Here is a 15354-nt window from a genome sequence, read left to right on the forward strand (position 1 = left end):
GTATTGCCTCAGGAATTTAGCACTTAAAGGGAACCTGTCACCCCGTTTTTTGAGATTGAGATATAAATACTGTTAAATAGGGCCTGCGCTGTGCGTTACTATAGTGTATGTAGTGTACCCTGATTCCCCATGTATGCCGAGAAATACATTACCAAAGTCGGCGTTTTCGCCTGTCAATCAGGCTGGTCTGGTCAGGTGGGCGTGTTCACAGCGTTCTTTTCTTCCCCAGGTTTCCGTTGGTGGCGTAGTGGTGTGCGCATGTCGCAGTGACGAATCCACTGCGCGCACGTGAAGACACAGCGCGCGATCTGCGCTGTCATTCCTTTCATCGGTGCGGGCGGCCATCTTCCTGGGGCCGCACGTGCGCAGATGTAGTGCTCTGCTGCACGGGGCTTCAGGAAAATGGCCGCGGGATGCCGCGCGTGCGCAGAAGAGATCGCGGCGGCCATTTTCCCAAAGCCGAGTTTGCATCTCGGCTTTGGGAAAATGGCCGCCGCGATCTCTTCTGCGCACGCGCGGCATCCCGCGGCCATTTTCCTGAAGCCCCGTGCAGCAGAGCACTACATCTGCGCACGCGCGGCCCCAGGAAGATGGCCGCCCGCACCGATGAAAGGAATGACAGCGCAGATCGCGCGCTGTGTCTTCACGTGGGCACAGGGAATCCGGACCTTGGACATGCGCACACCACTACGCCACCAACGGAAACCTGGGGAAGAAAAGAACGCTGTGAACACGCCCACCTGACCAGACCAGCCTGATTGACAGGCGAAAACGCCGACTTTGGTAATGTATTTCTCGGCATACATGGGGAATCAGGGTACACTACATACACCATAGTAACGCACAGCACAGGCCCTATTTAACAGTATTTATATCTCAATCTCAAAAAACGGGGGTGACAGGTTCCCTTTAATATAAACCCACTATTACGTAGGTAGATTCAGGTCCAAAATAAACACGTAAAAGTCAGGGGGAACCTTATGAAAATGATCTTCATGCCACAACTGCTCTACCTATTATATTATTCCCCATGCTGGATTTCACCTGCCATTTTCCACAAAATTCAGACTCTATTTAGGGAACTAATCTGATAAAAATGGAATGCAAGAATTAAACTGAAAACGTTCCAGAGGGGAAGATTCAAGGGAGGGCTGGCAATAACAGATCCATGGGTCTATTTTATAGCATCCCAGATGTAGCATTTGAATGGTTGAGAGAAGAGAGAAAGTATGGGCAATATAGGGTGCCTTGTTTTACAAGACAAAAAATTATCATCACCCCTACACACGTTGGAAGTGAACATGGGACTGGAAGATAGACAAGATAAACCAACATTGACGCTGATGTACAATGTTTGAGACAGGGGAAATAAATAATTGAGAATCTCTGGGCAGTCCAAATTTACCCCAATATGGCACAATCCTTAACTAGAGGAGTTTAACAAATTGAATGGCTTTAGAGAGTGGGTATAGAGAGGAATGCAAACTCTTGACCATTAAATACAAAATGGAGTATTTAAAAGCTATATTATGCTTCAACAGGAGTTTGGCCTTCCTCATAGTCTCTCCTTCCAATATCGGCAAATTAGGTATGCAAAAGGATCACATATTAGTCTTAAAGGGAACCTGTCATCCCCAAAATCGAAGGTGAGCTAAGCCCACCAGCATCAGGGGCTTATCTACAGCATTCTGTATGCTGTAGATAAGCCCCTGATGTATCCTGAAAGATGAGAAAAAGAAGTTAGATTATAGTCACCCAGGGGCGGTCCGGTCCGGTTCTGGTCAGATGGGCGTTGCGGTCCGGTCCGGGGCCTTCCATCTTCTTACGATGACGCCCTCTTCTTGTAATTCACACTGTGGCTCCGGCGCAGGCGTACTTTGTCTGCCCTGTCGAGGGCAGAGCAAAGTACTGAAGTGCGCAGGCGCTGGGAAAGGTCAGAGAGGCTCGGCGCCTGCGAACTGCAGTACTTTGCTCTGCCCTCAACAGGGCAGACAATGTACGCCTGCGCCGGAGCCGTAGCGTGAATACAAGAAAAGGGTGACTATAATCTAACCTCTTTCTCATCTTTCAGGATACATCGGGGGCTTATCTACACCATTACAGAATGCTGTAGATAAGCCCCTGATGCTGGTGGGCTTAGCTCACCTTCGATTTTGGGGGTGAAAGGTTCCCTTTAATTGCTTCTGCAAAATATATGAATGGTCTGATTTTTAAAACATATCAACAGCTTTTACAGTCCCACTTTAACGAACACCAGATAGCAGTCAGGTTTAAGTGGGAGGCAGATATAGGTCTAATTTCTTAAGAGCAATGGACAAGGGTGCTGGAACTTAGGCCTAGACTATCCTCCTGTGAATCACAGACAATTTCACAAATCTATCTTATACATAGGGTATACAGTACGACGAGTTTTCTCTGCAGAATTGAAGTTCACCCAAATGCAGAAGGCCCTAGATGTGGATTAGAAGATGACCATATAATGTACATGTTCTGGGAATGTAACTGGCTAGGTCAATACATACTGGAATGATATACTGTCTCTTATAAGTAGGGTATTTGGGGTGCGTATTCAAGCAGATCCTAAAATCTGTATATTGGGATACTTGGGTAACTCAGTAGAACTGGAGTCTCCATTAGCTATATATACGGCATGCAAACTCATAGCGCTACACAGCCTCCATCAATTAACGACTTGATAAACGAACTAAATGATATTATCTGGTTGGAAAAAGAGGGTATATAGAAAGAGAAATGCAATTAAGAAATTCAATAACATCTGGGGGCCTTGGATAGATGTTCCTGGACGACCATCTGGAGCTTTGCTGAGAGATAGGAACTTGCAACAACTGGTTTCTTTAGGGCTCTTGAGGGGTACACCGTTCCATGAAAATGGGTTGATTACAATTACATTGCATATATTGTGTTTGCTCTAATTATGCGTCAGTCTTTACAAATTATTGGCCTTCTGTAATTAGGTTGAATGTAGTCGTCTTTGAAGGTGGATGGGGTGAAGTAGTTTCAGTTCCTTGGAAAACTGAATAAAAGTCCAGTATATATAGAAAATTTTATTATTTATGAATGAGCTAGAGATCTATTATAATTCTGTACAACAATATGCAAAGATGGATATTTCAGCGCTTATGTGATTCCTCTTACAATGTTGTATTTATATTGTTTCTCAATAAAAAAAAGATCTGTTTTTAAAAATGCATAAAAGGGGCCAATATATACCAATTATGTTGTTCTCTATGTGCACAATTGTACGCCAGTCATGAGCCTAATGCAGACCCTAACTACAGGTCACCCTTTGTAATGTAAAACATATCCTAATATGTATGAATTGTGCAGTATTATCTTACCCAGGAGGGCCGAGTTACCATCCCCCAAAGGAAACCTCTGATACCGAGGGACATTGAATGGAGGCATCAGATGGAACTTCTTCTCTAAAAGTGGTTCAATGCGCGATGCAGATGGATCAGCTGGATGGAATAGGTTGTAAACTTGCTGGCAACCAGGCCTAAGCTGGTAAACTGTCAGTAAAACAAGAACACATTATATAAAGATGACATGGACACAAAGTCTCACATGAAATACATTCTAAAGCGTTGTTCTAAGTTTTTGAAGATGCATCTTTCACTCGGTCGGCATCTTCAGTTATTGCACAATACTACGCTGTACAAAGTACAAATGCTGGCTTACTATAGGAAAATGCAAGCACAAGTCTTCATGGATGCTAATGGTTATATACAACATCCTAAGTTAGGAAGTCCGCTATATCTCTACAGTAAACTGGGCTTTCAACAAATTTGAAGCGGGCAAATGAGTTTTCATCCTGTTCCACATAGACACTGACAATTTTCAAAAAGGTGAACAACGCATCAATGGATACTACATCTATAGTCAGAAATGGTACGATCTCTACTAGGACTTGTGCACACGACCGCATTTTCATTCTGAGTGCTGTCCTTGATAAAACAAAAAAAAAAATCAGGCAGAACTCAGACCAATGTTATTCAATGGGGCAATGAGCATGATCCATTTTTTTCACTGTCCGAACCTGCGTATGAAAAAAATTGCAGCATGCACTATTTTCGTCTGTAAATCGGATTAAACTCGGCAATTTAAGTCTATGGATGTGTAAAACCATAGCATAGCATCTGATTTCCATAGATACACTGCAATTATGTAACATAAGAAACTAAATGATTAGCTTTTTGCATATGTGACTGCATATCTTTTCCTTCTTGGTTTATTAATAAATAAGTTTAGTTTATGTTTGCTGCCAAAAAATTACCATTTAAGCCTCAGTCTCCATACTGAACAGCCATACAGTAGTGACTGTAAGGAACTAATTATTATTATTATTATTATTTATTATTATAGCGCCATTTATTCCATGGCGCTTTACATGTGAGGAGGGGTATACATAATAAAACAAGTACAATAATCTTGAAAAATACAAGTCACAACTGGTACAGGAGGAGAGAGGACCCTGCCCGCGAGGGCTCACAATCTACAAGGGATGGGTGAGGATACAGTAGGTGAGGGTAGAGCTGGCCGTGCAGCGGTTTGGTCAATCGGTGGTTACTGCAGGTTGTAGGCTTGTCGGAAGAGGTGGGTCTTCAGGTTCTTTTTGAAGGTTTCGATGGTAGGCGAGAGTCTGATATGTTGTGGTAGAGCATTCCAGAGTAGGGGGGATGCACGTGAGAAATCTTGTATGCGATTGTGGGAAGAGGAGATAATAGGGGAGTAGAGAAGGAGATCTTGTGAGGATCGGAGGTTGCGTGCAGGAAAGTACCGGGAGACGAGGTCACAGATGTATGGAGGAGACAGGTTGTGGATGGCTTTATATGTCATGGTTAGGCTTTTGTACTGGAGTCTCTGGGTGATGGGGAGCCAGTGCAGGGATTGACAGAGGGGAGAGGCCGGGGAATAGCGGGGGGACAGGTGGATTAGTCGGGCAGCAGAGTTTAGAATAGATTGGAGGGGTGCAAGAGTGTTAGAGGGGAGGCCACAGAGCAGGAGGTTACAGTAGTCAAGGCGGGAGATGATGAGGGCATGGACTAGGGTTTTTGCAGATTCTTGGTTTAGGAATGTGCGGATCCGTGAAATATTTTTGAGTTGGAGGCGGCAGGAAGTGGAAAGGGTTTGGATATGTGGTTTAAAGGAGAGATCAGTGTCAAGGATTACCCCAAGACAGCGGGCTTGTGGGACTGGGGAGAGTGGGCAGCCATTTACTGTAATGGATAGGTTCGTTGGGGAGATCGCGTGAGATGGGGGAAAGATGATGAATTCTGTTTTGTCCATGTTAAGTTTTAGAAATCTAGCGGAGAAGAAGGATGAAATAGTGGACAGACATTGAGGGATTCTGGTTAGTAGGGAGGTGATATCTGGTCCAGAGATGTAGATCTGTGTGTCGTCAGCATAGAGATGATACTGAAAGCCGTGAGATTCTATGAGCTGTCCCAGGCCAAAGGTGTAGATGGAGAAGAGCAGGGGTCCTAGAACTGAACCTTGCGGGACTCCGACAGATAGGGGGCGAGGTGAGGAGGTGGTGTGTGAGTGGGAGACGCTGAATGTACGGTCAGTTAGGTATGATGAGATCCAGGATAGGGCCAATTCTGTGATGCCAAGGGATGAGAGGGTCTGCAGCAGCAGGGAATGGTCCACTGTGTCAAAGGCAGAGGACAGGTCCAGGAGGAGGAGGACAGAGTAGTGTCGCTTGCTCTTGGCGGTTAATAGGTCATTGGTGACCTTAGTTAGGGCAGTTTCAGTGGAGTGGTGTGACCGGAAGCCTGATTGAAAGCGGTCGAAGAAGGAGCAGGAAGATAGATGGGAGGACAGTTCAATATGGACATGTTGTTCCAGTAGTTTTGAGGCAAAGGGGAGAAGTGATATAGGGCGATAGCTAGATACAGAGGATGGGTCAAGAGAGGGCTTTTTGAGGATAGGTGTGATTGTGGCATGTTTAAAGCTTGAGGGGAAAATGCCAGTTGTTAGTGATAGGTTAAAGAGATGGGTTAGGGTTGGGATGAACTAATCAACATGAAAGCATGGCAAGGGAAGCAAAAGCCCGATTTTACAAATCAATATAGCTGGATGTCAATTTATCCAATCTGATGTTCTCTCTCAGTCACATTAGAAGCTCATTCTATCGGAGGAAGCTTAAGAAGATGAAAAGCTGTATACACAATCCTCATTTACAGGCCAAAGCATCCACAATTAAAATTGCTTTGCAGTTTTACCGGATAAGGCTAAGTTCCCATGATGAGTTTTTGACAAAGTGTTTTGTTTTTTTTACGCAAAAAAAAATAAAAAAATCGTGCAGTACCAGCAATGTGAATAGGGTTTTATAGAAATCTCATGCCAGTCTGCTTTCTTTTGAATAAGATGAGGGAAATCTGCAGGTAAAAATCATTCACATTTTTAGCATGCTTCAGCAGCAGAATGCACCAAGTACATAATCCGCACATGATTTTATCAATAAATGTTTATCTAATGAGCTAACAGAAAGTGTCCAAAACAAAGCAGTTTTATTAAACACATGACGTACCAAAAAGAGACTAAAACCGCAGCAGAAAAAAACACAATAAGAACGCATGTAAAAAATACACTCAGAAACACCATAAAAGCATAAATGATCAAATTGTTGCAAAAATGCTGCAGAAAATCTTCAACAGCAAAAACGTATACTCATTGTGGGGACTTGGCCTTATTGCTCATATGCAGCGCCTATAAGTACTGGACAAATAGACAAGGATGGGTGCCCTTCTTATCTATGTAAATGAGGCTGTATATATAAATCCTCTGTCACTCCAGCTCTTTACCCCACATGTTGCCAACTCCTCGTGCTGGAGGCGGTGCTGGGTGTGGAAAAGAGCTGGAGTGACAGAGTCTTTAAAGTTACAAATAGCTCTTCAGCCTAATATGCATATAATTTCAAACACTAATTTCTTAGTAATGGAAGAACAGACTATAAAGGTATTGCTGGACTTGTCTTTGCAATAGCTATTTGCACATACATATAGTATGGAGTTCTTCCGACAGATTCCCTTTAAAGAGAATCTGTCTCCAGGTTTCACAATAAAACTTCTTACATTATTTAAGAGCTCTTAGACCTGATGAGTCTACTGTACACTCTTTGAAAATCCAGGTTAGAACAGCTGGATAATCCTTTTTGAAAGTTTTCCTGCCTGATATTACAATACACATAAAGCTTTTGTATACAAGTCATCTTGTAGTGGTAGATACTCATCAAATGTTACCTTTACTCTGCAACATTTAGAAAAACTTCTCCTAATGCTTACTGTCGAGAGCAGGAATCACGGTTTTCCGCAAAGCCAGTACCAGTCCAAGAGGGGACCCAAATAAGAAAAAATCGGAAATCTCAAAATCAAACTTCCCAATGCTGCCTCCATCCAGCATTGTTGAGCTACTCGATCTCCGAGACCCCGGATCATTTCTGAGAACACTTGAGTGTAAACTGTAAAGACATTTTATGATTATTTTAGAAACGTTGTAGAAACAAGGCATTAACACCATTGCAAACATTTTGGGAGAAACAGGTTTCGCATTTATTACTTCAGTTTTCGTACTGCTTGTTAGAAGACAAAAAATGAATAGATTATGAAAAATCAGCTGATTTAACGCTAATTCTAAACTCTTTGATATCACCCATGTATCTGTCATTACTACATTGACTGACTGCGTACAGGTACAGAAGGGTTAAGCATGAAAGTAACTCATACAGGCTCTGCAAAAACGGATAATATATTGGACTATGACCAGGGAACACTGTGATTCCATCTATGGGAACTGGTGACTGTCAATATTAATCAAGAAGATAATGGCTGTCATTGCTTGTTTTAATCTAGTGCTAGAACATATAGAAAACCCATGTAGGATTCCCCTAAATGGCAATATTAGTGCTTAATGTTTTCTCAGATATATTTTTTAACTAAGAATAGATATCGTCATATTATTTTTTTAAGCATTTTCCTTTTTCTCACTGCTGGGATTGAATCTTTTCTTGGGAAAAATACATAGGGAGAGATTAATTAATCTTACATCTAACTCCTGGTTGGGAACAAGCTTATGGTAATATTGGATCCTCCTATATGTACTCCAGGGCCACATCTGAGGTCCGTAAAATACGGCAGGTTGACCATTAATGATCTGACATGATTCGACATAAAAACAGATACCCACTTAGTGGTCTATACAAACCATCTTTTAAAATTGTTCCTGTTAACAGGCAGGGCAGACTGTAATGAAGTCAATTTGGGATACTGACCCGGAGCCCAGCCTTCAAGGGGACCAAGGACAAAAAGGGCCACTCATTGCTTTAGCCACTGTACTATATCTTTAAATTATGCTGGGCTGGTAGCATCACATGGGAAATTTGTCCAAGCATACTGGGCGTGGGACTGCCTGATGAAGACCGATCTTACAACTCTGCCAAAGAGAAGCATGTGGAAGAGGTAGGAGCTGCAGACCTCATGGCGGCGGTGACTGCAACCCTACCTGTGAGCGGCAGAGAGAGAAGCTCAGACGCTGCGCAGAGTGCTGCTGCCAATTTGTGTGTGCGTGTAACTATTTGGTGAAAAGTGTGCTGAGTAGTGCAATGTAGTGGCTCTTAGGATCTAAGGGCCCTTATGATTATATAATGTGGGGAGTTTAACAAAGCAAGGAGCCATGTAATTATAATCAGGTGGAAGGGGGGAATTTATTACAGCAGGTGGCCATCTGTTTATAATCTGGAGGGGTTAATTAATAATTGCAAGGGGATATGTAATTATAGTCTGGAGTTGGAGGGGTTAGTACTGTTAGGAACCATGTGATAAAAATCCTGGTATGTGGATGGAATTTATCACTGCTAAGGGTGATGTGATTAGAAACCGGGATGGTTATTACTGCAAAGGGTAAGGAGATTATAATTTGGTGGGATTGGAATCATTACCAGACGGTAGTCTGTTATTACAATAATTAATGCAAGAGGGAATGTGGTTGTAAACATAAATAGGTTGAAGGGTTATTCCCACATCACATTATTTTTCCTAAGTACAATAAATGTATTAATATACAGACTAAGCCCAATATAATATTTTTGTAGCTTTGTTCCTTTTTTTTATGTCTGCCCCTCTATGCATACGGCTTCACAAAGCTGAATGAGTGGCCCTTATTTTACATTACTAAAACTACATTTGTCAGCAGCACCCTTCTTCTTCTACAGTGCCTTGCAAAAGTATTCGGCTCCCTGGAACTTTTCAACCTTTTCCCACATATCATGCTTCAAACAATTTAAATTTTTGGTGAAGAATCAACAACAAGTGGAAAGCAATTGTGAAGTTGAATGAAATTTGTTGGTTATTTTAAATTTTTGTGGAAATTCAAAAACTGAAAACTGGGGAGTGCAATATGATTCGGCCCCTTTACTTTCAGTGCAGCAAACTCACTCCAGAAGTTCATTGTGGATCTCTGAATGTTGTCCTAAATGCCTAATGATGATAAACATAATCCAGCTGTGTGTAATCAAGTCTCTGTATAAATACACCTGCTCTGTGATAGTCTCAGGGTTCTGTTTGAAGCAGAGAGCATAATGAAGACCAAGGAACACAACCGGCAGGTCCGTGATACTGTTGTAGAGAAGTTTAAAGCTGGATTTGGATACAAAATGATTTCGAAAACTTTAAACATCCCAAGGAGCACTGTGCAAGCGATCATATTGAAATGGAAGGCGTATCATACCACTGTAAATCTCCCAAGACCCGGCCGTTCCTCTAAACTTTCATCTTAAACAAGGAGAAGACTGATCAGAGATGCAGCCAAGAGGCCCATGATCACTATGGATGAACTGCAGAGATCTACAGCTGAGGTGGGATAGCTGTAGGACAACAATCAGTCATACACTGCACAAATCTGGCCTTTATGGAAGAGTGGCAATAAGAAAGCCATTTCTCAAAGATATCCATAAAAAGGGTCGTTTAGAGTTTGCAACAAGCCACCTGGGAGACACACCAAACATGTGGAAGAAGGTGCTCTGGTCAGATGAAACCAAAAATCGAACTTTTTGGCAACAATGCCAAACGATATGTTTGGTGTAAAGGCAAAACAGCTCACCATCCCCACTGTCAAACAAGGTGGTGGTAGCATCATGGTTTGGGCCTGCTTTTCTTCAGCAGGGACAGGGAAGATGGTTAAAATTGATGGGAAGATGGATGGAGCCAAATACAGGACCATTCTTGAAGAATATCTTTTGGAGTCTGCAAAAGACCTGAGACTGGGACGGAGATTTGTCTTCCAACAAGACAATGATCCCAAACATAAAGCAAAATCTACAATGGAATGGTTCACAAATAAACATATCCAGGTGTTATAATGGCCAAGTCAAAGTCCAGACCTCAATCCAATCGAGAATCTGTGGAAAGAGCTGAAAACTGCTGTTCACAAACTATCTCCATCAAATCTCCCTCAGCTCGAGCTGTTTGTCAAGGAAGAATGGGCAAGAATTTCAGTCTCTCGATGTACAAAACTGTTAGAGACATATCCCAAGCGACTTGCAGCTGTAATCGCAGCAAAAGGTGGCGCAAAAAAGTATTAAGTTAAAGGGGCTGAATAGTATTGCACGCCCAACTTTTCAGTTTTTGATTTTACACAAAAATTTAAAATAACCAATAAATTTAGTTCAACTTCACAATTGTGTTCCACTTGTTGTTGATTCTTCACCAAAAATTTACATATGGTATCTTTATGCTTGAAGCATGATATGTGGGATAAGGTTGAAAAGTTCCAGGGAGCCGAATACTTTCGCAAGGCACTGCAGGTACTGCAGACACCTCTATTGTATGCTCTTGACTAGCACCACCTCTATAACCCAGAGCTTTCCTAAAAGCTGGATAACTGATGAATGGTGTCAGCTCTGCCATACCATGCTCTGCTGCATCCGCCATAGATATTTATCACATCATCAGGCTAATCTATGGGTAGACTTCATTCTATGCTTCTGTGCAGTAGTCTGCAAGCCCCAGCAAATTCTCTCTTTTTGCATGTCTCACTCTCTTTTTATCTCTCATATAATGCTTACGTGAGATGCTCCTGATTTATTAAGAGCTGTTCACTTCTTAATGAATCAGGAGGGTCTAACTCCAGCACGCCGCCTCATCAAGACCTGCAAGAAAATTACCGGTCTTGATGAATTGGGGCCACAGTTTCCAAATGCATCAGGTGTACATAAATTCCATAATGAAAAACTTAGCTTTTGCTTAGTTTCTTTTAGGTATTGAAAGGTCATGCACACACTGTCTTGTCTTTCCTCCTGAAAGTGCCTGCAAAACTGTACACGACTCATAAAAAACACGCAGGCTGACACAGAATTGACTTTTAGTTTTTATCAAACTATTCTTATACTTAAACATCCTAAATGCATTCCTCACAAAAATCTGGTGCTCAGAAAATAAAGATATTTCTAAAATTCCTAGGAGTATGTGCACACAACATCTTTTTCAGGTGAAGTCCACACAGAATCCTCTTTAAAAAAAGAGTCACGAACCTGCCGCAAAAAAATGAACAAAGCGCATAGCAATGTGATAATTCAATATTTCCATCTGATTTTTTTTCTGACATTAATATTATACTAATAGTGCCAAAAACAAGTGATGCCGTCCGAAAATATTTTCGAAGAGAGAGAGTGATCTCCAGAAAGGGTTGAGGCTGTTTCAGGGTGTTCATCAAATATTGGGCTGTGGGTTGCCACATGATTGCGTTGCGGGGGGGGGGGGGGGGAGGATCAATGAGCACCCCAAGAAGTGTCTGGTCCGGATTGTAGAGCTTAAATGTTGCCATCAATGATTGAAAGCAGTATTTAAGAGGATAACAGCAGCACTCTGACACAATCCTGAGAGCACGTTAAAAAGTACCTGACAGCTGATACATGCTGTCTGATCCACAGGCAGCATGTATGAACCACTGGCTATGTGATCTCAGCCAGGTGTGTTTAATTCTGAAACACTGCGGTATTTCAGACGAACACATAGTGCCGCTGACCGAGGTGCACTGGAGACTAGTCAGACAGGCGGGTTATCTGCACCCGCTGCTCTGACAGGTCTCTGCCTATGTGCCTGTAGGTAAAAAAAAAAAAGTTAATTTTCCCAATATTTCCCAGTATTAATTTGGAAGTATTACCATAACCGCCCAGTGACGTAAGACAATGCAATACGTTTGCCACTTTGTCACAACTCCGAAAATATGACTTTCATAACTGTAGGGCCCTGGGTGTTCATAAAAAAACCCTATATTCATAACTAGAATGGAACAAAGGAGCTCACATCTGTCTGTAGTTCTGTGTTGGTCTTAGGCTACGTTCACATTTGCGGCTTTGGACGCAGCGTCGTGGACGCAACGCACGACGCACGAAAGACGCAAGTAGAACGCATGCATTTTTGACGCATGCGTTCAACCCTTTTTTACTATATAGGGTCTTTTCATTTTTTTTTTTTAAAGTAAAGAACGCATGCGTCCTACAACGCACAACAACGCAAGTACTTGCGTCTTCTGCGTTGCCAATACACTTCAATTTGCTTCGACGACGCAAATACAACGCAAGTGCAATGCAAGCGTTTTTAAAAAATTTTGGACGCAGAAAAAATGCAACATGTTGCGTTTGCAACGCACTGCCTGGTGCGTCGAAAGGACGCATGCGTCGCAAAACGCACCGAAACGCATGAAAACGAACGCACATGCGTCCGCAATGTTAAAGATAGGGAAGCATGACGCGTGCGTTGTTTTGCGGCGACGCCGCTGCGTCCAAAGCCGCAAATGTGAACGTAGCCTTAATGCCATCTACAGGAATCAGATAAATGGTTGTGGAGATATGTATAACTTTCTATAGCTCTAATAATGTTTTCATAGCTGCAAGTGATTCCTAATTACTTACCTAGAAAGAAAAGCCTGGTGCTGTTTGATGGTGTCCAGCTCGTACGTGGACGAATCACTTCTCTTACGTGGAAGCTGTTTCTTTGGATCTTCACCATTGCTCCGAGGTATGTCAATGTTACTTCGGCTCAAGTGCCTACTAGTCTCCAGGTTTGAACTACTGCAGTAGCTGTTGTTGACGCTGATTCCTGGGGACAGGAGGTCTGTGTCCTGGAATAGATAAAGAACACATCAAAGCACCTACAATTTGCAAGGTAATGTATGCATTCAGTTTGCAACATCTTGCTGGATATGTTGAATAATAGAAGAGATCTACTTTAATATTCAGTCTGTAGTTTGGCTAGGCTAGCTTACTGAATTCATACCGCTAGGAACTACATATCTGATCATTATTACTATGCAGTACTCTTTACTTTCTTGTTCTTTATTTGCATCATAAGTTTTTACTCCTAAAACGTTAGGTTTATTGGTAAATGTTTATGAGGAATAGCTGGTGTGATACAGTGACCCCTGTAACAGGTAGGGGGCGCTGCATAGTCTCCCCAGCATACAAACAGAGGTGTATTGAGGCCATGAGAGTGCATGGGAATCACAGGCATGGATGTGATTATGTGACAAAATCCGGCATTGTGGTGAATGGCCGATAAATGTGTCGCAGAGGAGGGGACTCTGCGCTGCCAGCCTGAAGTGATATGGTGTTCTGGGACCTGTAGTCCTACAAGTATAGTGTTGTATAATAGTCATGGGAGGTTTTGCAGGGCTAGTCATGAGAGATGGGCGGGTCAGACTAGCCACACACACCCACACTCCCACCCATGGGAGTTGTTCAAGGTATATAATGTGACCAGGGTGTGGGTCACATGGTCCCTGTGTATGAGCCTGTGTCTGGTCGCTGTGAGTGACCTGTGAGGTCCTGGGAGTAGGACCGGATCCCTGAGCAACGCACAGTGACACTGAGCTGGCCACCTGTGTGAACCTGAGCAACCTGGGTGTTGGGAGGTCCTGGGAGTAGGACCGGATCCCTGAATAGCATGAGGTGAGGACCGGGATCTGCAGAGCCAGTGTCAGCTACTCTGTGGGGAAGCTACAGTCCTCGGTGGGTCTGGACTGACTAATGTATGCCGACCCGGCAAGTTGGTGATCCCCGTTTGGCAGCTTCCCCAGAAGAGAGGACTGACAAGGAGTCAGCAGGTGGAGCAGGAGCTCCCAGAAGGTACCATTGATTGTTGGTGCTTCATATGTTAAATGAACTGTGTGGTAACCCACGGCAACTGGTCAGGAGGACCAGCGTGTTTAGTTGCTGCAACCTGTGTGATATGAACTGTGTGGTAACCCACGGCAACTGGTCAGGAGGACCAGCGTGTTTAGTTACCACAGACTAAGGTTCTGAGACTTAATGTGAAGATAATGTGTTAACGAATGGACTACATGCAAGTCAGTGATATGCAACTTGGCTTACGATGCGGTTTATGCTGTACAAAATAAACCGTATGGACTGTTTTGTTTGAAAAAATCGTGCCCGAGTACGTCAATCCCGTGCCAAGCGAGTAATTCCCTACCCGTTAGTAAGGGCAATCTTACACTGGGAAAAAGCATACTAAATAAGTAAAATTGTTTTTTTTCTATAAAAAGTTATTATTTCCACTGTGATGACATGAGAGAATGAAGGATCTTGCAGCTGCTAATGCAAACGAAGGTATCCTGTCATTTGGATATAAAACTTCATCAATCTTAGTACAGTTTTAAGGGAATCTGTCAGAAAGATCAATCCTCCTAAGCCATCTGTATACGCATTTAGGTCATGGGAAGCTGAATAAAATGACACCTTGATATATGTGATCCAATATTTTATTACAGAGAAATCCATGTTTTTATTATATGTAACTGACCTGTCCAGGACTATGGGCTGGACACTGATCTGCATGGGAATCTGCCTCCAGAGATTATTTTTAATAAAAGGGGGAGCTACCAGTGTGAGCCATATAACTAACACAGAGCAGTAAAAATTTACTTTGTCTCATTACAAACAGATGGAGATGGAAGCTGAAGTGGAGAGGAACCTGCAGATGTGTCAGGTATAATCACACACAGCAATGCAGTGGGATCAGGAGAGCAGCTATTAAATATCACACTGATAATGCTCTCTTTTATTTCTAATAATCTCTGGAGGCAGATTCTCATACAGATCTGTGTCCAGCCCATAGTCCTGAACAGCTCATTTACATATAAGAAAAATTTGGATTTCTCTGAAATAACACATCAGATCGTAGATATCAAGATATCATTTTATTCCGATTCCTATGCACTCATATAGACGGCTTAGTAGGGTGAATCCTACTGACAGATTCACTTTAAAAGGTTCTAGGTACATTAAAAATATTGAATCTAAGTAAGAAACAAAAGTTCCAGTCATATAGACCTGTC

The 15354-nt window shown here is 42.6% G+C and overlaps 1 protein-coding gene across 14 annotated transcripts in view; it reads right to left on the reverse strand.

Moving 5' to 3' along the window:
* PITPNM2 (phosphatidylinositol transfer protein membrane associated 2) overlaps positions 1 to 15354 on the reverse strand; it is a 526403-nt gene that overhangs the window by 72312 nt on the left and 438737 nt on the right. For all 14 annotated transcript variants that reach the window (XM_069755814.1, XM_069755807.1, XM_069755821.1 and 11 more), the window contains 3 exons: positions 12932 to 13140; positions 7308 to 7483; positions 3360 to 3530 (listed from right to left, as the gene is read on the reverse strand). In XM_069755814.1, the coding sequence (XP_069611915.1) occupies positions 3360 to 3530; positions 7308 to 7483; positions 12932 to 13140 (556 nt within the window). The remainder of the gene's footprint in view (positions 1 to 3359; positions 3531 to 7307; positions 7484 to 12931; positions 13141 to 15354) is intronic.

This window comes from Ranitomeya imitator, chromosome 1, assembly GCF_032444005.1.
Source record: "Ranitomeya imitator isolate aRanImi1 chromosome 1, aRanImi1.pri, whole genome shotgun sequence".
NCBI lineage: Eukaryota > Metazoa > Chordata > Amphibia > Anura > Dendrobatidae > Ranitomeya > Ranitomeya imitator.